At 44.4% G+C, this 23,325-nt stretch overlaps 1 protein-coding gene and 1 pseudogene across 18 annotated transcripts in view; both read left to right on the top strand.

Moving 5' to 3' along the window:
* Positions 1-23,325, top strand: part of DOCK2 (dedicator of cytokinesis 2) — a 477,583-nt gene that overhangs the window by 141,284 nt on the left and 312,974 nt on the right. For all 17 annotated transcript variants that reach the window (XM_081520659.1, XM_081520666.1, XM_081520650.1 and 14 more), the window contains 2 exons: positions 6,807-6,877; positions 9,931-10,037. In XM_081520659.1, coding sequence (XP_081376785.1) covers positions 6,807-6,877; positions 9,931-10,037 — 178 coding nt within the window. The remainder of the gene's footprint in view (positions 1-6,806; positions 6,878-9,930; positions 10,038-23,325) is intronic.
* LOC145517663 (forkhead box protein K2 pseudogene) lies at positions 1,034-3,536 on the top strand (annotated as a pseudogene). Its single transcript, XR_014062248.1, has one exon. The product of XR_014062248.1 is annotated as a forkhead box protein K2 pseudogene (transcript).

Below are 23,325 nucleotides of genomic sequence, written 5' to 3'. Positions count from 1 at the left end.
CGGGCCTAGAGTAAAGGAAGGAACTGTGTTCTATGTTCCTCAACCTAAGAGTCAAGAAGGAACAGTTTGTTTGAATGCTTAGACCAGCCTTTATCAGGGCACGTGCCTCAGCACGTGGCATCTCTTTAGAATGAGGAGATTGTAAGCTGGCAGCCCATGGGAGAAGTGCAGCCTGCAAGTGTGTTTGATTTGGCTAGCACAGTGTTAAAACAAGTGAGCAAGAATGCCTCATTCTTTAGAGTGTGGGTTCCACACACCTGATCACTTCCCACTGGCCTATGCTCTTCTTCTTTCACTTCTTTCTGCTGCTTGCCCAGCCCTGCAGGCATCTGCTTTTGCTGTATCTTGATGTTTCCTGATACAGATGGCCTGACCAACTAGGCTGGAAGGCACTGTATATGATAATTGCCTGGAGGAATGTCATAGTGCAACTTACATATATTAAAATTCAGAGAAGTTCTGCCAAAAAAAAAAAAAGTATCAAAACTAAAAAAAAAAAAAAATGCACCTTACTGGCTTATCTTTGCTTAAACCAAACTTCCCCCTAATTGTTTGATTGCAAATCCTTTCCCTCCCACAGAATACCTAACACCATCCTATAGGACAAGGGTGTCCCAATAGAGCCTAGTTTTAGAAACATTTGGAGTCTTGTTATCTCTTGTCATCTTGATTTGAAAGAATAAAGAATAAATATTCAGACATACAATCCAATAACTATAAAGAAAAGGTCTGACACATCTTACAACATACAAATTAAAATCCTTCTGTGCAATGAAAGATATGATAAAGCTAAAAGAAAGCAACACTCAAATACAGGGGAAGTAAGAGAAAATTCTTGCAAAATATGTTACTGCAAAGGGGTTAATATTAATGATATATAAAGAATTCCACACCAATAAGAAAAGAAATCACCCAAAAGAAAAATGGAGAGGCCGCTCGTCGCTCCTCGGCCGGCGGCCTCGCTCGGCCCTCAGCCCCGCCGGGGCAGCGTTGGAAGGCGGCCCCGGGCCCTCGCAGGCCCATGGCGGCGCGCCTCGAGGGCCGCGAGTTCGAGTACCTGATGAGGAAGCGCTCGGTGACCATCGGGCGCAGCTCGTCGCAGGGCTCGGTGGACGTGAGCCCGGGGCACTCGAGCTTCATCTCGCGGCGTCACGTCGAGATCGTCACGCCCCCGGATGGCGGCGGCCATGCCCGGTGAAGCCTGTGCAGGCTCACATCTCGCCGCTGACCATCAACATTCCCGACACCAGGGCCCAGCTCATCAGCCCCCTCCGCTCGCCCACAGGAACCGTCAGTGCTGCGAACTCCTGTCCTTCTAGCCCGCGGGGAGCAGAGTCTTAAGGGTACAAAATGGGCCGTGTGATACCCTCTGACCTCAATTTAATGGCCGACAACTCACAGCCTGAAAACGAGAAGGAAGCTTCAGGTGGAGACAGCCCAAAGGATGATTCAGAGCCACCTTATTCCTATGCACAATTAATCGTACAAGCAATCACAATGGCTCCTGATAAACAGCTCACCCTAAATGGAATTTATACGCACATCACAAAAAACCATCCCTACTACAGGACTGCGGACAAGGGCTGGCAGAATTCAATTCACCACAATCTCTCTCTGAATCGTTATTTCATCAAAGTACCACGTTCCCTGGAAGAACCAGGCAAAGGCTCATTCTGAAGGATAGATCCTGCCTCTGAAAGCAAATTAATAGAGCAGGTTTTCAGGAAAAGATGGCCTAGGGGCATGCCTTGCTTTAGAACCCCTCTGGGACGGCTTTCGTCTAGAAGTGCTCCAGCCTCTCCCAATCATGCTGGAGTGCTGTCTGCTCACTCCAGTGGGGCCCAGACCCCTGAGAGCCTGTCCCGGGAAGGTTCACCAGCCCCTCTGGAGCCCAAGCCTCCTGCCTCACAGCCCAAACTTGCTGTCATCCAGGAGGCGCGGCTTGCCCAGAGTGCACCAGGCTCACCTCTGTCTAGTCAGCCCGTCTTAATCGCTGTGCAGCGACCACTGCCACCGACGATCAAGCCTGTCACCGACACTGCCGCCGCCCCTGTGACCACCTCGACTTCCCAGCAGCCCGTGATGCAGACGGTTCATGTCATCCACCAGATCCCAGCGGTGTCTGTCACCAGCGTGGCTGGACTGGCCCCAGCAAACACATACACCGTCGCAGGGCAGGCTGTGGTCCCTCAGGCAGCTGTGCTGGCCCCCCCAAAGGCGGAGCCACAAGAGAATGGAGACCACAGAGAAGTAAAAGTGAAAGTAGAACCTATTCCTGCGATTAGCCACGCCACGTTAGGTGCTGCTGGCCGGATCATTCAGACGTCACAGACCACCCCTGTCCAGACGGTCACCATAGGGCAGCAGGCACCTCTAGGTCAGCACCAGCTTCCAATAAAAACTGTAACACAAAATGGGACTCACGTGGTGCCAATCCCCACCGCTGTCCACGGCCAGGTGAACAATGCAGCAGCGAGTCCCCTGCACATGCTGGCGACACATGCCTCAGCCTCCGCCTCCCTGCCCACCAAGCGCCAGAACGGTGACCCAGCGGAGCAGCCGGAGCTGAAGCGGGTCAAGATGGAAGACGGCGAGGGTCTCGTCACCACCCCGAGCATGGACACGCCGCCGGCTGCCATGCGGGAGAAAACCGTCCAGAACTAGCAGCCGGGAGAGCATTTGTCACTTTAACGTCAACTCTGTGGTGCCAAAAGGAGACCCTGCCTCTCACCGACGCTCAGAGCGTGTTCCCTCGGTGAGTAGAGGGCCCTGCGGTTGGGCTTCACCTCAGCACTGGACCCAGGTGATCTTAAAACTCCTTAAGTTAAAAGGCTGAAATCACCCCTGAACATCAGAACCACAAACAGCAAAGCCGGGCTCCGGCACTGTCTCCCTGCCCAGTGTTCAGCTCAGCTCCCAGTAGAGACTCAGGGTCCTTCCCAGGGAGGACACTCCCGGTGTGAGCGGACCTGCTGGGCCTGGGCCGGAGCCACCCCACCGCCCGCTGCCAGTAGACAAGACAGTATTTTGTTGTTCACATGTGGAATTAGAATATTTTGAGGTGTACTTTCTTTCTTTACAAAATAATGGGGTCTTTAACATATCAGATCATTCCATTTCTACTCTGGAAATTTTGGAATCACACAGGACCTTTTGTGTGGATTTCATTTGGGGAGAAGAAACAGCATAGTTTTGTTTGTTTTTGTTGTTTGTTTTCAGCCTATGGAATGATTTACTTTTGTCTGTCCTGTTTTAAGTCAGATGAAGCTACTTGACATCTGCAAATTTCCCGTGTTAGAGCAGTTACCTGATGAATTTAATCCTTCTCCGTTTCCATGTGTAGGACGGACATACAGACGGACACCCGCGGGCCACTTGTGACCCTGACGGAAAGAGCTGCTAGGCTCCTGGAGCTGCACTTACCCATTTCTCTTTCTTGCTACTTTTTGTTGTTTGTTTCTTTGTATTAACTTTGTCCCTGGCATAATTCTCCACTCTAAGTAAAACAAGTCTCCTACGTAAAAAAAAAAGAAAAATGGAAAAAGAATACAGGCAAGTAGATAGTAAATATTTGCGTATGTGCTCATTCAATATGTCCGACTCTTTGCAACCCCATGGACTGCAGCCTGCCAGACTCCTCTGTCCATGGAATTTTCCAGGCAATAATATTGGAGGAGGGTTGCCATTTCCTCCTCCAGGGGATCTTCCCAGACCAGGGATCAAACACACATCTCTTGTTTCTCCTCCATTGACAGGTGGATTCTTTACCACTGTGCCGATAGTAAGTATAGTTGTTCAATAGATACAGAAAAGGTTCCCACCTGCGCTAGACCCAGAGTTGCAGATAACAGCTGCACATTATGTATCAGGGTGACAAAATTAAACAGATTTGCATACTAGTGTTAGCAAGGTTATAAGTTTAAAGAAATTGATTTCTGCTGCTTTCTAAGGTAATATGACAGATTCTCCTAAAACATATATGTATATACATTTGTGTGTACATTTGCATGTGTGTACATACATCTGGTTTCTGGGTTTCTTTAATTAAAAAACGCTTACTCCTTGGAAGGAAAGTTATGACCAACCTAGACAGCATATTAAAAAGCAGAGGCATTACTTTGCCAACAAAGGTCCGTCTAGTCAAGGCTATGGTTTTTCCAGTGGTCATATGTGGATGTGAGAGTTGGATGATAAAGAAAGCTGAGCGCCGAAGAATTGATGCTTTTGAACTGTGGTGTTGGATAAGACTCTTGAGAGTCCCTTGGACTGCAAGGAGATCCAACCAGTCCATCCTAAAGGAGATCAGACCTGGGTGTTCATTGGAAGGACTGATGTTGAAGCTGAAACTCCAATACTTTGGTCACCTGATGCGAAGAGCTGACTCATTGGAAAAGACCATGATGCTGGGAAAGATTGAGGGCAGGAGGAGAAAGGGACAACAGAGGATAAGATGGCTGGATGGCATCACCGACTCGATGGACATGGGTTTGGGTGGACTCAGGGAGTTGGTGATGGACAGGGAGGCCTGGCGTGCTGCGGTTCATGGGGTCGCAAAGAGTCAGACATGACTGAGTGAACTGAACTGAACATACATCTGATGCACTAACTCCTCTTCAACAGTGCATGCATCCCATAGGGATTCTCAGAGACACACAATGTGTTTAATATGTGTTTAATATTTTCTTGCCACTTATTTTACGATAAAGAGAAACTAAAGGTAGCACGGAAAGTGTGACAGTGAAAGTGTTAGTCACTCAGTTGTTTCTGACTTTTTGCGACCTCGTGGATTGTAGCCCACCAGGCTCCTCTGTCCAAACAATTCTCCAGGCAAGAATACTGGAGTGGGTTGCCATTTCCTTCTCCAGGGGATCTTCCCTACCCAGGTATTGAATCTGGGTTTCCTGCATTGCAGGCAGATTCTTTACTGTCTGAGCTACCAGGGAAGCCCAAGATAGCATGGAGTCCATTAGTAAGGAGAACTTGGTGTACCCACATGAATCTTGTTATGCAGTGGTGAGAAATGAATAGTGCACTCTGTGAAATGATGGCAAAAATCCTGGTGGTACATGGTTAGCTGCAAAAAGCAAGTTACAGAACTATGTAATCAGACACATACATGCGCACAGGCACATACATGCAACACATACAACACACACATGTTCATGCATAGAAAGCAATCAGGACTCATTGCAATGTTGACAGTGACCCCTTCTGAGCTGAGCAGTAGGGATTGGGGCAGAGATGGAGATATAGGACTTCAGGGACAATTTTCATCCTGATAATACTTGTGCAAATTTTTAAAATAACAAACATGTAAGTCTGACGTGCAAAATTCGTAAATAACACAAAGAATAAGCATGAAGGCAAGGAGAGAGAGAGTTGCTATTTGAGTGAGGTGGGCGCGTAGCTTGAGGATTATAAGGAGTGGCTCTGTAAGCAGCCTGTCTGTGTTTAAAGCTTGACTCTCCCACTTGCTGACTTTGTGACCTAGTTATTAAATCTTGATGCCCTAAAGGTTCCTGATCTGTGAAAATAGTGTGTCCCTTGTAGGAGGAAATAAGGTTTAATAAAATTATCTAACAGCATGGTGTCTTCTCTGAGAACATTCAGTGGAGCATGGTCATAATGGTTATCCACATTCACTAAGAAACTCAGCTGCATGTGGCTTGGAGGAAGAGTTTATTTAAAAAAATAATTTTCACTGTTTTAATTTTGGTTTAATTGTGATACAGTGATTGTTGTATTAGTCTCTTAGTCCTGTCCGACTCTTTGCAACCACATGGACTGTAGGCTCCCAGGCTCCTTTGTCCATGGGGATTTCCCAGGCAAGAACACTGGAGTGTGTTACCATTTCCTTCTCCAAGGCATCTTTCTGACCCAGGGATCAAACACGTGTCTTCTACATTGGCAAGCAGATTCTTTACCACTGAGTCACCAGGGAAGCCCTAAAGGATGAGACTTGTTGACTACAGAACACTTAGAATATGCAGAAAAAGAAAAAAAAAATAAAGAAAATATAAAGTGCATACACCTACCAGATTTTTAAACATTATTTTCCAAATAGGTGACTTACAACTCTTTTTGTAGAAATTATAGTCTAGTCTGTTGTTTAGCAAGTGGTGCTGTTTTACAAGGCCCTGGGTGTATTTCCCACCTCTGGATGCATCAGTTACCTCACACAGGGAAAAACTCCATCCACCGTAATGCCCAGTTTTCCTAATCCAGCTAGTAGATTCATAAACATGCCCACAATTGTTCTCAAATTGGCCAAGGAGATAAATTAGAAATAGAACTCAGTCCATGCCATCCTTACCACCAACAGTACAACTCAAGCACACTGTCTTCCAATGATGATAGAAGTTACACTTTACATAGCATCCAAAATATGCCTGGCTCTCTGCTGGATGCCTCATTTGTATTATTTTTAATCTTTGCAATCCTACAAAATAGGCATTATTTCCTCTATTTTATAGACAAGGAAAATGAGAAATCGGGGAGGTTAAGTGTTTTGTCCAAAGTCACATGGCTACTAAGGAGTAGAACCAGAATTTGACTGTAAGTGTATATAACTTCAGAGGCTATGATTGTTCTACTATACATTTCTAGGCCCTTGAAGATAGAAGAAACTCATATATCTAATGTTTCAATCTACATGTAGAGTTTGAGTCACTGTAGCAGTACCCAGGATATAGGTTCATTCTTCCTTGATCTGTGTCCTGTTGCAAAGCATCCTCGCCACCAGGCAGAATTGTTGGCAGAGTCATTGGCCGTGGGCATAACTCATGTTTATTTTACTTTCTACCTAGGTGGCAGCTTTGAAATACATCCCATCTGTCTTGCATGATGTGGAAACCGTCTTTGATGCAAAGTTACTCAGGTGAGAGCTGATGCTGTACTTTCCTGGGCTCTGTGGTCAAGCCAGGGATGCAGAGAGAGAGGAAGGTTCTTGTGGGGACTTCCAGATGGGTACTCAGCATGGGGACAAGAGGGGACAGGCGGGCGGAGCTTCCTCCAGGGACTTCAGTGTGGAATTGTTGTATTTTTGTTTGTTTGTGTCAGATTTGGGGAAAACTAGCTATAAAATAAGCATCTTTTTAAAACTGATACCAATGATAAAGAATTGTATCATTAATACCAATCCTTGGTGGCTTAAAGAATCTGCCTGCAATGAAGGAGACATAGGAGATGTGGATTTGATATCTGGGTCAGGAAGATCTCCTGGAGGAGGAAATGGCAACCTACTCCAGTATTCTTGCCTGAGAAATCCCATGGACAGGGGAGACTGGTGGGCTCCAGTCCATGGGTGGTAAAGAGTCAGACACGACTGAGCACACGTGCGTGCACAGTGATACAGAATATGAAACATGTAGGTTAAAAAAACTTACGTTTAGTGGAAATGTCTCCATTTCACCTGGGCTTTTTGGGTTCCAGTCTTTGCCCTGTAAGCCCTGTGGTTAGAAGTAGAGAACCACCGATGCATGCTTAATGGCATAATGAGATGGGCTCCCCTTCACCTTTTCCTTCTTCACCCCATTCCTTTCATGAGAGGAGCACATTATCTCAATATACTTATGCTATTTAGGTGCATCTGAGCCAGATATACCCTCTTCTTCCTTTTCCCAAATTCACTGAAGTTGCAAGATAGCATATAGAACATTTAAAAAATTTTTGGCCTTGCTGTGCGGCACGTGGGATCTTATCTCCCTAACCAGGGGTCGAATTCACACTCCCTCCCTGGAAGGCAGAGTCTTAACCCCTGGACTGCCAGGGAAGCCCCTAAAACCTTTTATATTGGAATACTTTTAGATTTAGAAAAGAGCTGCAAAGATAGTATATGGAGAATTCCTACATACTTCTCACTAAGCTCCCCTTATTGTTCACATTTAGACAACTACAGTATAGTTACTGAAACTAAGACATTGACATTGGCATGACTCTATTCAATGCTTTCCAGACTTTATTCAGCTCTCATCAGCTTTTCCACTGTTCACATGAAGATTTCTGCTGGCTTCTCATTCTTCTGGTCTCCAGCTGAATGTTGTCCTCTTGGGGAAGCTACCTCTGAATATTGTAAATAAATTCCTCCCTTAACTCCTGTACCATTACAACTCCCTATTCACTTCATTGCATATCTGGCCCTGTGTTGATTTGCTTGCTTTTGTGTTGTACATTGACCTTCATTAGAATGTAAGTTCCATGCCAACTGGGACCAAGTCTGTTTCTATTCTATCCCCTCTGCCATGCGTATTGCCTGTCACATATTAAATAGATGCTTAATGAGGATTTGAAAGAAATGAACACAACGAGCTTATTTTGGAAAGCTGACAGGGGTTATAATTTTGTTTCCGTGGCATTTTTATTTTCACTCTATTTGGAAAGAGCTGTCTTCTTTTTCATATTCCAAACTTGTTCTAATCTACAACTTTTCAGTTTTTTTTTTTTAAATTAGGACCTTTTTAAGATATCTAAAGCATTACCAAGTATAAAACATTAAAAAAATAAAATGGTATGGAAATGAAGTTATAACCTGGTTTTAAACCCTTGTTTCTTTGATCCCTTAACTGTGTAACACTGGAAAAGTTAATCTTTTTGTTTTTAATCATAAAAAATTTTATTTGTATAACTTCCAAATCTTCTCCCCAAATATTAATAAAAATGCAACAACAACAGCAAAAATACAAATTCAGTATTACATGAAGGGCAAAGAGCTTAGTGAAAGATATTGGCTTTGCATCAGACAAATAGTGTTCTAGCACTTGGAAAGCCACTAATGAGATCTGGGACCTTGTAAAGGTCAATTAACATTTGAGGGCCTTAGCCTCCTTGCTTTCTCATCTATGAAACGAGAATGTGAGTCCAGCTAATCAAGATCACTACCAACTTCACTGTTCCTTTAATGTCACCACTCAACTCAATGTACTGGCACAAATGTACTTTTTGAAATTATAAGGGCTTTTCAACTGGAATTATTTCACACACACACACAAAAAAAACCCCACATACATATACAGAATAAGAACCATTTTATACTTATAAAAATCATGAAACATTTTTATGTTGAAATGAATTGATTTAAACAATCAATTCTATAAAAGGACCTATCTCAAGATATGCAAAATGGGTTTTCTTATTATCATCTAGTTGTCAGGTCTTCCACTTGACAAGTTGCCCAGTTTGATGGCCAGAAGAGGAATGAAACAATTTTATAACATTTAATACAAATAAAGACAGAATGCTCTTGAGCATATGATAGAAATACAGACTTGGCAATTGTCAACCATGTCATACATGTTGCAGTTTTTATAGGCTCTCCAAGCTTTCTTAGAACTTAGACCAGGGACAAGGCAGGGTCAATCACTTAAGTAAATCTCTTCTATATCAGTGATATCCACACCAGGTTGATGGTAAGAACCATTTACAAGCTTCTTAACTATCCCTTTGCCCTGAACCCATACCACATTCAGTTCAGTCAGTTCAGTTCAGTTGTTCAGTCATGACCGACTCTTGCAACCCTAGGGACTGCAGCACGCCAGGCTTCCCTGTCCATCACCAACTCCCAGGGAAAGTTAATCTTTTTAAACCTTAACTTTTCCCACTTGTAAAACTGAGACAAGCATTGGATCTGCCTCATAAAGTTGTGATGTTTCCATGGCACAGTAGATGTCAAGTGCAAAACGTGTACCTGAGGTTGAGGTTCTTGATGTTATTTTCCGATTTTCACATCTTTTTGAGTGCTGTTGGTATTAGTGTTCAACTTCGAGACCAACTATGCATATTTACTGAAGGCTTATCATGCCCGGGGCAGGGGGAGGGGTGGCAAAGGGAGCAAGATGTTCGTTGTTTCTGTGTCCACAGCCGACAGGCTGGGGAAGGACTGTGTCAGGCATTGGTTTAACGACTTCTCCGTGCTCCTGTTTTTCTTGCCCTTAGCCAACTCCTCTACGAATTCTACACATGCATCCCTCCCGTGAAACTCCAAAAGCAGAAAGTCCAGTCGATGAATGAGATCGTCCAGAGCAATCTCTTTAAAAAGCAAGGTTAGTGTGAGTGTCTTGGCTGGTGGGGGTGCATCACATGCTGCCCAGTTACCAAATGTTTCTTCTCTAAGGACTCCCTTAGTCTGAATGAAGGGGGAAAGAAGAAAGTAGCTGACAACTTAAATACCAGAATCAAAACTAATTTAAAGAAAACATAGGCTGTGCTATTTGTTTTTCCTGAGAAGGTTTAATAAGAGGCTAGATTTGGAGTCATTTTCATATAATTTTTTTTCAACTTGGCTGTGCCATGTGGCATGTGGGATCTTAGTTCCCCGTCCAGGGGTTAAACCCCTGGCCCCTGCATTGGAAGCACGGAGTCTAAACCTCTGAAACACTAGGAAGTCCAGTTTGGAGCTATTTTGCCGTGAGGTTTTTACTCTCCATGAGAGGAAGTAGATAGATCTTCAGTCCCTTCACAGAGGCACCAGTGGCTCTGGTCTGCTGTTGTGTTTGTTTCCAGGGGCGCTCACTGTGTAAGCGAGCAAACACATATATGCGGTAGGTCTCCCTGGTCTCGTATCACTGCCCTCATAGTAGCGTGTTACACAGCTACTCCGGACGCCGCCTTTCTTCATGTAACGGTATTTCCTGGAGAGCAGGGAAAGACAGTGGACTTGTGCAGCAGGTGTGGTCAGAGCTCACCCAAACTGATCTCTGGTAACCATCAGTCCCCAGCCAGCACCCCCAGCCTTGGGGCTCCCTGTTTTTGAGGCTGATGAGCTGGATGGCCCCACAGCCTCCAGCTATGAGTACATAGGGCGTATATGTCAATAGTCATGATTTCCCGACACCACACCTTTTTGTGAGATTGAGAAAGATGACTTTGAGGGTCATTCTGTTTTTTGTACCCTCAGCTCCAGGCTTTCCAATTTGAAATTCCTTTCTGTTCATGCTGGTGTCAGTGATACAATGAGAAGCAAACTGTGCAAGGAACAAGGAGTCTTAGAAAGCAGAGGATCAGTCATCCCCTATCTGGGGTTTATTCAGAGTGAGGCTTGAATATTTATGTAAATTGCTCGGTAATCACAGAAACATTCAGCAACCACTTCATTGTAAAGATTTCTTGCCCCTAAAGCCTGGTTAACATGGTGCATCCAAAACTGCTGTCTGAATCCCATCCCATTAAGAGTAGGAGAAAGGCATGGGAAGAAAGATGATCTTGTGATGTTTATTCATGCCTAGAGTTTGCTGACCGTTTAGATGATGTGTGACATGGTTTGTTTGTGCAAGGTGGTGTGTGTAGGTGATTGGAAACTAATCTTGCCAAGACTTGTTATATGTCTTGTATTACTGTTTTTTTTTTGCAAGCGAGCCTTTCTCAGGTTTCACCTTCCGATTTCTATGTCAGAATGAATTGCCCTCACACTGAAAGCTCTGAAATATGCCTGCCCCTTCCTGCCCTGGCGGTCCCTTCCTGGATCTCAGGGGGTGTCACTGTAGAGGTGAATCGAGTCCCATCTGAGGGCCGTGACAAGGACGACCCCTGCTGGGTATGGTGCCGCACGGGCAGCAGGGAGCAGAGCCCCTTGGCGCCTTTCATTGTTCCGAGCTGCTGTCGTCCCGCCTGGCTCAGCGTGGAGGCCAGATGGAGTGTTACCACGGTCCTGGTTTGGGCGTGTGCGGTCAGTTCCAGCCTGCTGAAAGTCAGTGTAATTCCTTTACTGGAGTCGCATCTCCTGGGCTGATGGTGGCCCCTGAGGGTCAGCATAATCACAGGACAGGCTGGACAGCTGCTGCCCACCAGTCCTGCTGTGTCTCTGGGTTTGAGTCAGTAAAAACCCTCTGATTAATACTAAGTGACAGAAGGCCAGCCCCGGGGTTGTATGCAGTTACAAAAGAAGTGCAAAATCCTCACCTTTACATACATACAGAGACTAGAAGTGGGTGGACAGAGAGCCCGTTAGGGAGCCATTTTAAAGAGGCTGCAATGTATAATTCGTCAGTCCATCCTTAGCTTAGGTGTGGAAGCAATGTGGTCTTATGCACAGCTTAAGGTTAACTCCTCTGCCACTGTTTATTTGCTAAGTGAACCCTCTTACACAGGGATTTCCCTGGTCGTCCAGTGGCTGATACTCCACACTCCCAATGCGGGGCCTGTTTCAGTCCCTGCTCAGGGAACTCAATCCCACATGCCACTACTAAGAGATTGCACGCCGCAACTAAAGATTCTGCGTGCCTCAACTAAGACCTGGCACAGCCAAATAAATACACAGATAAATAAATAAATATTTTAAAAATAAGCTGAAAAAGAATATATGTAGATATATATATATATATATAATATAGAATTGAATCACTTTGTGTACACTTGAAACTAATACAGGTATAATACAACTAAGTATAATTGATTGTAAATCAACTGTCCTTCAATTTAAAAAATAAGCATAAATTAAAACAATAACCCCAAGAGAAACTTCAGCTCAGGCTCCTCTTTTATGTCATCAGGTTCCAAATGAAAACAATGTGATTTCATGTGCACGCACTTCCTGGGTGTCTGTGGCTCTTGAGTGAATGTCTCCTTTATGCCCTGAAATAAAGTGAGTGTGATTCCTTGGTCAGGTCTGAACTAGAATGAAATCCCTCCTGCTGTTCCCCCTGGGAGGTGTCCTGTGCCTCAGAGACACAGTTTACTTTGAGCCCACACTTATTTAACTGCCAGATGTGCAAACTGCCTGGAGTGTTGTCGGTGACATTAGCTTGTACTCACAGCCTTGAACACTTGTATTGACATCAATGCAAGGAGCCAGGAGGCTTTTAAGCACTTTCCAAAATGTTGGCAGACTATCCTACTGGCTTCTCTTCAGGAGGATCCCCTGGAAAAGAGGGAGAAGGTTTACTGGTTAGGGCTGTGGTGCTTGGGTTGGGTTCCTGGGTTCAGCCCCTCATCAGCTGGGTGACCGTGGGCAATTTACTTAACCTCTCTGCTCCTCAGTAAACTCATCTGCAAAATGGGAAAAATGATAGCAATATCTTAGAAGATTGTTATGTGGGCTGATGAGACCAACAGTGCACCTAAAATGCTTATCAAAGCAATGTGATATCTCATACTAAGGGAGCACTGTTATTACTGGTGTTGTGGTTATTATTTCTGCCTCTCTTTTCATTTTTCCAACTTCTAACCTTCAGATTCTTTGCAATAAGGGCATCCCTTCATAGTTGATAGTCAAGGAAACCCTAAGTTATGTTTCCTTGTTTCCCTGAAAGCTGTATGTTTTTCTGTAGGGTCTGAGAAACACAGGACTTAATGAATAAAAAGGCCTCGGTGTGTCTGCACCTCCTATCCTGGCTTTGAATGGTCTTTCCAGTTTCTGTCTCATTGCCCTGGGAGTTTTGCACAGGGCCTGGGTGATGTGAACCCGGGGTCACAGGTTAGCATGAGATGTTTGTGGTTCCTCGCTGTGGCCTCAGGATAGTTACGTGGTTCGGGACACTCGACAGTCGTCCGCTATGATGGTTTGCTCCTTGCGCTCAGTCGCTTAGTCGTGTCTGACTCTTTGCGACCCCGGGGACTGTAACCTGCCAGACTCCACTGTCCATGGGATTTCCCTGGCAGGAATACTGGAGTGGGTTGCCATGCCCTCCTCCAGGAGATTTTCCCAACCCAGGGGTTAAATCTGAGTCTTCTGCATTGGCAGGCGGATTCTTTTCCACTAGCGCCACCTGAGAAGCTCCTTGGGACTATTTTAAAACATGTGCACGAGTGTGCACACACGCACTTTTTAAATCTTCCTTCTTTCGTGGAGGCAGTTAGCCTCCACTTGCCTCAGCATTTACTTGGCCTGTGACCCTGAGTAAGTTTCTTACTCCTTTCAAGCCTCAATTTCCTCATCTGTAAAGTGGGAGTAACCAGAGGGTGAGCCTCACTGGGTTGTTGTGCAGCCTCAGTGGCATAATGTGACCTGTTATCCTGGGGTGTGAGGGGTCAGGGGTCACCAGCAGCCAAGGTGTGCGCATGACTTCAGGGTTCAGTGGGAGGCAAACCGGGAAACCGATGCAGACGAATTTCCTGTTGTCTCCAGACTAGCCTGGCAGTGATGACGGGAGAAGGGATGAATAGGTGCGCCCCAAGAGAACTCTGAGGGGAGTCTGTGAGAAAACCAAACCTTCCTGCCTTTGGAACAGATTTGTCCCTGTGAGAACCTAATCTCTAAGGAATGTGTCTTTTTAGTCTGATGCTAATCAGATGTGCCATCTGCTTCAGTGTAAACTGCTTTGGGATCCACACTGCTGGCTTTCCTCTGCTTCCAAAACAAACAGGGACAGGGCGGGGGCAGGGAGAGAGACCCACAGGGAGACAGAGAAAGAGAAGAGATTTGGAAACCCTTCCAGTGTTCATCTTCAGCGAGTGGGATTTTCTTTGGGAACTTGATTGAGAAGTCGTTCTCTGAACTCAAGCATCCCGTTGTTGTTTTATGAAGATGTGGTTTCCTTCTTTCCCCATCTTTTTATCTGCGGCCCGCAGTACCTGGAGCTGCTGGGACCTCCGTTCACAGTGGGTCTCTGTGGTGGGAGGGGCAGACACCCCTGTCCGGTGCCCTGAGGGGGTGGCTGTCTTTTCTAATTATCACATCACTGCAGCTCTGGGCTGGAGTAGAGAAAAGTCCTCTCGCTCTAACAGTTCTTACTTTGCTTGGTGAACTTATGTAACATCTCTGAGCCTCCGGGTTCCACCTCTGAAAAATGTGAGTAGGAATGTGGATGTTGGAATATGAACTTTTGATTTAGGAAATCCTTGTTTGTGATCCTGGCTTGATCACTTCCTAGCTGTGTTCCTTGAGCAAGTAACTTATTTGAGCTTTCATTTCTTTAGCTATGAATTAGCATAATGCATGTTAAACAACCAGCAGAGTACCTGACACGGTTGCTGCTTATTTAATAAAGACCTCTGTTGCATCCACTGAGTGACGGAAATAACCACAAGAATAACAATGACATCAGCAGCATCTTAAAGGGAGAGACATATGATCATTCTAGAGCCAGACACCCTGGAGTGCAAAGTCAAGTGGGCCTTAGGGAGCATCACTACGAACAAAGCTAGTGGACGTGATAGAATTCCAGTTGAGCTATTTCGAATCCTAAAAGATGATGCTGTGAAAGTGCTGCACTCAATATGTCAGCAAATTTGGAAAACTCAGCACTGGCCACAGGATTGGAAAAGATCAGTTTTCATTCCAATCCCAAAGAAAGGCAATGCCAAAGAATGCTCAAACTACCGCACAATACACTCATCCCATACACTAGCAAAGTAATGCTCAAAATTCTCCAAGCCAGGCTTCAATAGTATGTGAACCACGAACTTTCAGATGTTCAAGCTGGATTTAGAAAAGGCAGAGGTTCCAGAGATCAAATTGCCAACATCCGTTGGATCATAGAAAAAGGAAGAGAGTTCTAGAAAAACATCTACTTCTGCTTTATTGTCTATGCCAAAGCCTTTGACTGTGTGGATCACAGCAAACTGTGAAAAATTCTTCAAGAGTTGACCTTTAAGACCACCTGACCTGCCTCTTGAGAAATCTGTATGCAGGTCAAGAAGCAACGATTTGAATGGGACATGGAACAACAGACAGGTTCTAAATCAGGAAAGGAGTACGTCAAGGCTGAATATTGTTACCCTGCTTATTTAACTTATATGTCGGGTACATCATGGGAAATGCCAGGCTGGATCTTCATCAAGCTGGAATCAGGATTGCCAGGAAAAATATCAGTAACCTCAGATATGCAGATGACACCACCCTTATGGCAGAAAGTGAAGAAGAACTAAAGACCCTCTTGACGAAAGTGAGAGGAGAGTGAAAAAGTTGGCTTAAAACTCAGCATTCAGAAAACTAAGATCATGGCATCTGGTCCCATCACTTCATGGCAAATAGATGGGGAAACAATGGAAACAGTGGCTGACTTTATTTTTTGGGCTCCAAAATCACCGCAGGTGGTGACCAGTCCATCCTGAAGGAAATCAGTCCTGAATATTCATTGGAAGGACTGATGTTGAAGCTGAAACTCCAATACTTTGGCCACCTGATGCAAAGAACTGACTCCTTGGAAAAGACCCTGATGCTGGGAAAGATTGAAGGCGGACGACAGAGGATGAGCTGGTTGGATGACATCACCGACTCAATGGACATGAGTTTGGGTAAACTCCAGGAGTTGGTGATGGACAAAGAAGCCTGACATGCTGCAGTCCATGGGGTCACAAAGAATCGGACATGACTGAGTGACTGAACTGAACTGATATATTATTTGCTATATAAGACATATATTTGTGATCCCATGGACTGTAGCCCGCTAGGCTCCTCTGTCCATGGGATGCTCCAGGCAAGAATACTGGAGTGGGTTGCCATTCCCTTCTCCAAGGGATCTTCCCAACCCAGGGATGAAATCTGCATGTCTTATGTCCCCTGCATTGGCAGGCAGGTTCTTTAGCTCCAGTACCACCTGGGAAGCCCATATAGGACATAAGCATATATTAAATACTTACAACATCCAGGTTACACAGGTATAATTATCCCCATTTTATAGTGGGCAAACCAAGGCCTAGAGAGTCAAATAATTTTATCCCAATGAGACTAAGGGTAGGATGTATTAGCATATTAGTATACTGGGCTATGTGATTCTGGAGTAACAAATCAATCTCCAAATATCAATGGTTTATTTCTCTCTTGTGCAAAGTCTGATAAAGGTCATGAAGGTCATACCCCTTTTGTCCCTTGTGAAGTTATGCCAGTGGTACCCCTGACCTGTCTGCAACAGGGAGGAGAAGGAGGGAGAAAGCACAACCACTCTCAAGAACCTCAACCTGAAGATGACACCCCAAGATTCTACCCACAGTCCATTGCCCAGAACCCCTCCTGTGTTCCCAGCCTAGCTGTGCAGGAATCTGGGAAGTGAAAGGAAGCACACAGAATTTTTGGTTACGGTCTCTCTCTGCTACTCATGGGCAGCAGTGGTAGAGCTGGATTTGGGGCACAAATCATTTGAATATCAAAGCTCATTTTCTTTCCACTCTGCCATGCTTTGTTCTTATAGTGAATAAACAGGAGAAGATGTGTTCATTTTCTTGTTGAAAATGCTTCATTTTCCATGTTAGAAAGAAGTGCCTCCTTGCTCCTCCTGAGAGATTTTTTTTCTTTCTTCCTCACTCCCTGCCCCTGGCCCAAAGGCTGGGCAACTCTCTGACGGCTGTGCATAGGGACCTTTGCCTGAGCAGGAGATGGGACCTTTGATGCCAGTGGTTGCTATGTCACTGCAGGTTTTTAAAGCATAGCTTTCCTTCAGTGACATGTGGTATAGGCATGCTGCCTGGGACTTGGCATGCCCATGACAGGCTGGGCACTAAGACTGTTGTGAAGGAAAGGGCAGTATGGAATAAGCCCTCTTCCTCAAGGGACATGCTCTCGCCTCCTAACTGGCTCCTCATCTTTCCTGGCACCATGCATGCCCTTCCACGACTCTTTCCTTCGTCAGCACTGTCTGGCATGCCTTCTAATACCTGTGCCCATCCCCACTCCCAGCCGTAGATACACTAACTAGTAATTCCACTGATCCCTTTAAGATCTTCAGGTTTGGGCACCTGGGTTATTTGTACTTTTTAAAATTGTAAGCATCTCTACTAAGAACATTTTCGTACATTTTTTGTAAATGGTCAAGGTCTCTTTGAGGCACGTAACTACTAGTAAATTCGCTTGGTCATGTGTGGTAGCCGCTCAGTCCTGTCCAGCTCTCTGCTACCCCACGGACTGTAGCCCGCCAGGCTCCTTTGTCCACGGGATTCTCCAGGCAAGAATACTGGAGTGGGTTGCCATTTCCTTCTCCAGCTTGGTCATAGGAAATCTGAATATTTAACTTCAGGAGATACTGCTAAACTGTTTTCCGTTAATTTACTCTTCCGCCAATAATGCAGGAGACATTATTATGTGGATCTGAATTCTCTTCAACACTTGATATAATCCCAATTAAAAAGTCTGCCAGTAAAATGGATATAAAATGTGTCATCCCTGTTTTGATTTGCACTTTCTTGATCACCAGTGATGCTGAAAATCTTTGCTTATGTTTCTTTGCCTTTAGTGTTTCTGTCTCTGTCTCTCTGTCTCTCTGTCATGTCTTTTGTCCATTCGTGGGGGGGGTTGGTTGTATTTCTCTTATTGACTTGCAGGATATCTTATGTACTCTTCCTACTCATGCTTTGCTGATTTTTTTTTTAAATAAATTTATTTATTTTAGTTGAGGGCTAATTACTTTACAATATTGTAGTGGTTTTTGCCATACATTGACATGAATCAGCCATGGGTTTACATGTGTTCCCCTTCCTGGACCCCCCTCCCACCTCCCTCCCCATCCCATTCCTCTGGGTCATCCCATTGCCCCGGCCCTGAGCATTGGTCTCATGCATGGAACATGGAATGGTGTTCTGTTTCACATATGATAATATACATGTTTCAATGCTATTGTCCCAGAACATCCCACCCTCTCCTTCTCCCTCAGAGTCCATAAGACTGTTCTATGCATCTGTGTCTCTTATTCTGTCTCGCATATAGGGTTATTGTTACCATCTTTCAAATTCCATATATATGCATTAGTATACTGTATTGGTGTTTTTCTTTCTGGCTTACTTCACTCTGTATAATGGGCTCCAGTTTCATCTGCCAGGACATGGAAGCAACCTAGATGTCCATCAGCAGACGAATGGATAAGGAAGCTGTGGTACATATACACAATGGAATATTACTCAGCCATTAAAAAAATACATTTGAATCGGTTCTATTGAGATGGATGAAACTGGAGCTTTGCTGATTTTATGTATTATGAGAAACTTCTCCCTGCTTGCAACTTGTCTTTTCACTTAACATTTTTTTCATTTCTTACTCTTAATATCAATTTATCCATCATTTTAAAAGTCAAACCTTTTTGTATCATCTATAAGAAATACTTCTCAATCCCAGTCTGAAAGATTTTCATTTGTAATTTTTCTAAGAATGTCAGTTTTATTTTGGATATGCAAGTCCTTAATCAATCTAGAGAGCTTATGTTTTATGATGGTGTGAGGTAAAAGTCTGATTTTGTCTTTTTTGCCATTTGGCCACATAGTGTTCCTAGTTTCATGTGTTGGGCAGTCTTTTCTTTCTCCATGTCGGCATGATTTGGCATTTCCAAGGCATTGCTCTTCCATGGGGACCAGAGGGCAGGGCTGCTGAAGCCTGAGTTCAGTCCTGGTCCACAGTGTGCAGATTCCGAGTGCTAGTACTGCTTGGGTATGGAAGCGTCAGAAGGGTCGGGAAAAAGGGGTAACTGCTCCTTCCTAAAGTGAAAGCGTTAGTCCCACAGTTGTGTCTGACTCTTTGTGACCCTATGGGCTATAGCCTGCTGGGCTCCTCTGTCCATGAAATTCTCCAGGCAAGAATACTAGAGTGGCTAGCCATTCCCTTCTCCAGGGGATCTTCCCAAACTAGGGATCGAACCCACGTCTCTAGCATTGCAGGCAGATTCTTTGCCATCTGAGCCACCAGGGAAGCAGGCCCCAGATTGGGCTCCTTTGTTATGTTAGTATCCTGGGAACTATGTCAGTTCAGTTCAGTCGCTCAGTCATGTCCGACTCTTTGCGACCCCATGGACTGCAGCACGCCAGGCTTCCCTGTCCATCAACTCCCAGAGCTTCCTCAAACTCATGTCCATCGAGTCGGTGATGCCATCCAACCATCTCATCCTCTCATTCCCTTCTCCTCCTGCCTTCAATCTTTCCCAGCATCGGGGTCTTTTCCAAACTATGTACCCACACATAATCCAGGTTTGGACCTTCTCAGTTTTGAAAACACGAGCTGGTTTCTTGAAACTATCACTTTTCTTTTCACTTGTTTCTTTGGGCTGTGCTGGGTCTTCTTTGCTGTGCTGGCTTTTTCTCTAGTTGTGGCAGGTGGACTGCTCGTTGCGACAACTTCTCCTGTTGGGGACACAGACTCTAGAGTGCACGGGCTTCTGCGTTGCAGCTTCTGAGCTCCAGAGCGCAGGCTCAGTTGTTGTGGCGCATGGGCTTAGTTTTTCCATGGCATGTGGGATCTTCCTGGAGCAGGAATCGAACCCACGTCTCCCTCATTGGCAGGTGGATTCTTTACCACCTTGCCACCAGGGAAGCCTGATCATTTTTCTTATAGTGAGAAATTTCTTGCACCCATGGGGCAAACTTCTTTTAGTTTCTTTAGGTATCTGATAGAAAGAGCATGGAACTGAGAGTAAGGAGACCTGAATAACAGCAACAACAGTAATGTCAGCAGTGGCAACTGTAGGTTTACGGAGTGCTTATATACACTAGGCACTACAGCAAACACAAATGGACATTATCTCATTTACAGCACAGCCGTGTGATCTTCGACAACTCACTGAACTTCTGTAGAACATCTATAAAATCATGAGATTGTGCAAGATTTTCCAGAGCTCTACTAACATGAAAATCTGTGATTTAAAAAATCATTCCCTGAGTGACAGAGACCATACTGCTGAATCTTTCTAATACCATTTAGTGCCTAAAAACACCTTCTCCCATATATTACTCCTAAAACTTCTAAATGTCGTGCTTGAGCTGGAAATGAGGGATGAGGATATTTTATAGAACGTTAAACAGATGCAGGAAAATGGGATGATGCCCTCAAGATCACACAGCAAGGCACAGAATCCTGAAAACGGTAAAAGAATTTACTTACTGGAGCGAATTTATTTTTTTCAAGAAAGAGCCATTGAGTTCTAAGGATCTAAGATTTTTCTCCTCTGAGCATTTGGAGGCATCAGAGATCTTCGAGTAGGGGCTTGCCCCTCCCACCTACGGTGTTAGAAAGCTACCCCCGGTCCCAGAGTGTCTCTTCTGCATTTGCAGATCTGAGAAGGGGCTGCTGCTCACATCTCTTTCCTTTTCAGTGTGACTGATAGCAGAATTAAGTCTCGGAAAGAAACCTTCAGATCCAGAATCAGAGAAGACAGTGATCTAATAAGCTGCAGAACAAATCCAAGAGAGATTTATTAAACTGTTCTCACTCTCTTTTTTTTTTTCTGAAGTAAAAAAAAAAAAAAAAGTTGGCATACAATCAAAGAAAAGAGTCCCTCTTGAACCTCCCCCAATACTTAGAGTAACAGCTTTTAATGACATTACGGAATACAGTTTAATTGAGGGCAGGGATGTGGGGCCCAGAATCCCAGATCACTTCTTTAATGACAATCCAAATCAACTCTTCTGCAATTAAGAAAAAAATTACCCTCATTAAAACTAGAGAAGAGCAAAATCAGACTGTTCTTATACCTTTTGATTCATATTCCATGGGATATTTTCCAATTTTGCAATGACTGTATAAGTAGAAACATATGAAAGGAAGGAGTTTATATAAATCTTTAAAAAACTGTATGTTTACTCCAAATGTTTTTATTTGTTTTCATTGTGAAGTTACAGTTAGAGGTGGTTTGAATGATAGTGAGGCAGGTTTCAGAATGTTTGGAGACTTTTATGTTGACCTGTTAAAGTTTGATTTTGCTGTTTTTTTTCTCCATATCTTCCAAGTATAGGAGAAAGTTTCCTTATGACCGTGGTACAGTTGAAGACCAGGTGCAGATTTATTTCAGTTCAAGTAATATTTATTGAAAACCTAAAAATGTAGCAAGACTGTGCTATGGGAAATGTGAAAGAAGTACATAATAAATAATGTCATGGTTACCATTTATTTAATCATTATTTTGTTCCAAGCGCTATGCTACGCTTTTTCACACATTAACTAGTCTTATTATCAAGACTTCCCTGTAAACTGTAGGTAACAATATCCCCGTTTTACAGGTGAGGAAACTGAAGGTTAGAGAGGTGGGGAAACTTGCCAAGAGGCATAAACCAAGCAGCATGGTAAGGCGAGGGTTCCAGATGGGGCCAGTTTGATTTCAACATGTACTGTCTGTCACGTGCAAAATGGCATCTGGAAGAAGTTTTCTGTCCTACCAGGGAGGTTACGGAGAAGGCAGTGGCAGCCCACTCCAGTACTCTTGCCTGGAAAATCCCATGGACGGAGGAGCCTGGTAGGCTGCAGTCCATGGGGTCGCTAGGAGTCAGACACGACTGAGCACCTTCACTTTCACTCTTCACTTTCATGCATTGGAGAAGGGAATGTCAACCCACTCCAGTGTCCTTGCCTGGAGAATCCCAGGGACGGGGGAGCCTAGTGGGCTGCCATCTATGGGGTCGCACAGAGTTGGACACGCCTGAAGCAACTTAGCAGCAGCAGCAGCAGGGAGCTTACAGTTGGGAGAGAAAAGACTTACCCCAAAGATCTTCAAACTTGAGCCTACATAAGTCATGAAGGTAACAGAAATGAAAGTGCAGAGTGATAGTTATTATGGCATTTTAAAGAACCTAAGCAAATATATTAATATACACATACATATATATACATACAATTAGAGATACCAAGGGAACATTTCATGCAAAGATGGGCTCAATAAAGGACAGAAATAGTAGGGACCTAACAGAAGCAGAAGATTTTAAGAAGAGGTGACAAGAATACACGGAAGAATTGTACAAAAAAGTTCTTCACGACCCAGACAATCACGATGGTGTGATCACTCACCTAGAGCCAGACATCCTGGAATGTGAAGTCAAGTGGGCCTTAGGAAGCATCACTGCGAACAAAGCTAGTGGAGTGATGGAATTCCAGTTGAGCTATTTCAAATCCTAAAAGATGATGCTCTGAAAGTGCTGCACTCAATATGCCAGCAAATATGGAAAACTCAGCAGTGGCCACAGGACTGGAAAAGGTTAGTTTTCATTTCAATCCCAAAGAAAGGCAATGCCAAAGAATGCTCCAACTACCGCACAATTGCACTCATCTCACACACTAGTAAAGTAATGCTTAAAATTCTCCAAGCCAGACTTCAGCAATACGTGAACCGTGAACTTCCAGATGTTCAAGCTGGTTTTAGAAAAGGCAGAGGAACCAGAGATCAAATTGCCAACATCTGATGGATCATCATCGAAAAAGCAAGAGAGTACCAGAAAAACATCTATTTCTGCTTTATTGACTATGCCAAAGCCTTTGACTGTGTAGATCACAACACACTGTGGAAAATTCTGGAAGAGATGGGAATAACAGACCATCTGACCTGCCTCTTGAGAAACCTGTATGCAGGTCAGGAAGCAACAGTTAGAACTGGACATGGAACAACAGACTGGTTCCAAATAGGAAAAGGAGGACGTCAAGGCTGTATATGGTCACCCTGCTTATTTAACTTATACGCAAAGTACATCATGAGAAACGCTGGGCTGAAGGAAGCA

Source organism: Giraffa tippelskirchi, chromosome 8, assembly GCF_054371585.1.
Source record: "Giraffa tippelskirchi isolate mGirTip1 chromosome 8, T2T-mGirTip1v1.2.pri, whole genome shotgun sequence".
Taxonomy (NCBI): Eukaryota; Metazoa; Chordata; class Mammalia; order Artiodactyla; family Giraffidae; genus Giraffa; species Giraffa tippelskirchi.
This window is presented reverse-complemented; position numbering and strand designations above follow the sequence as displayed.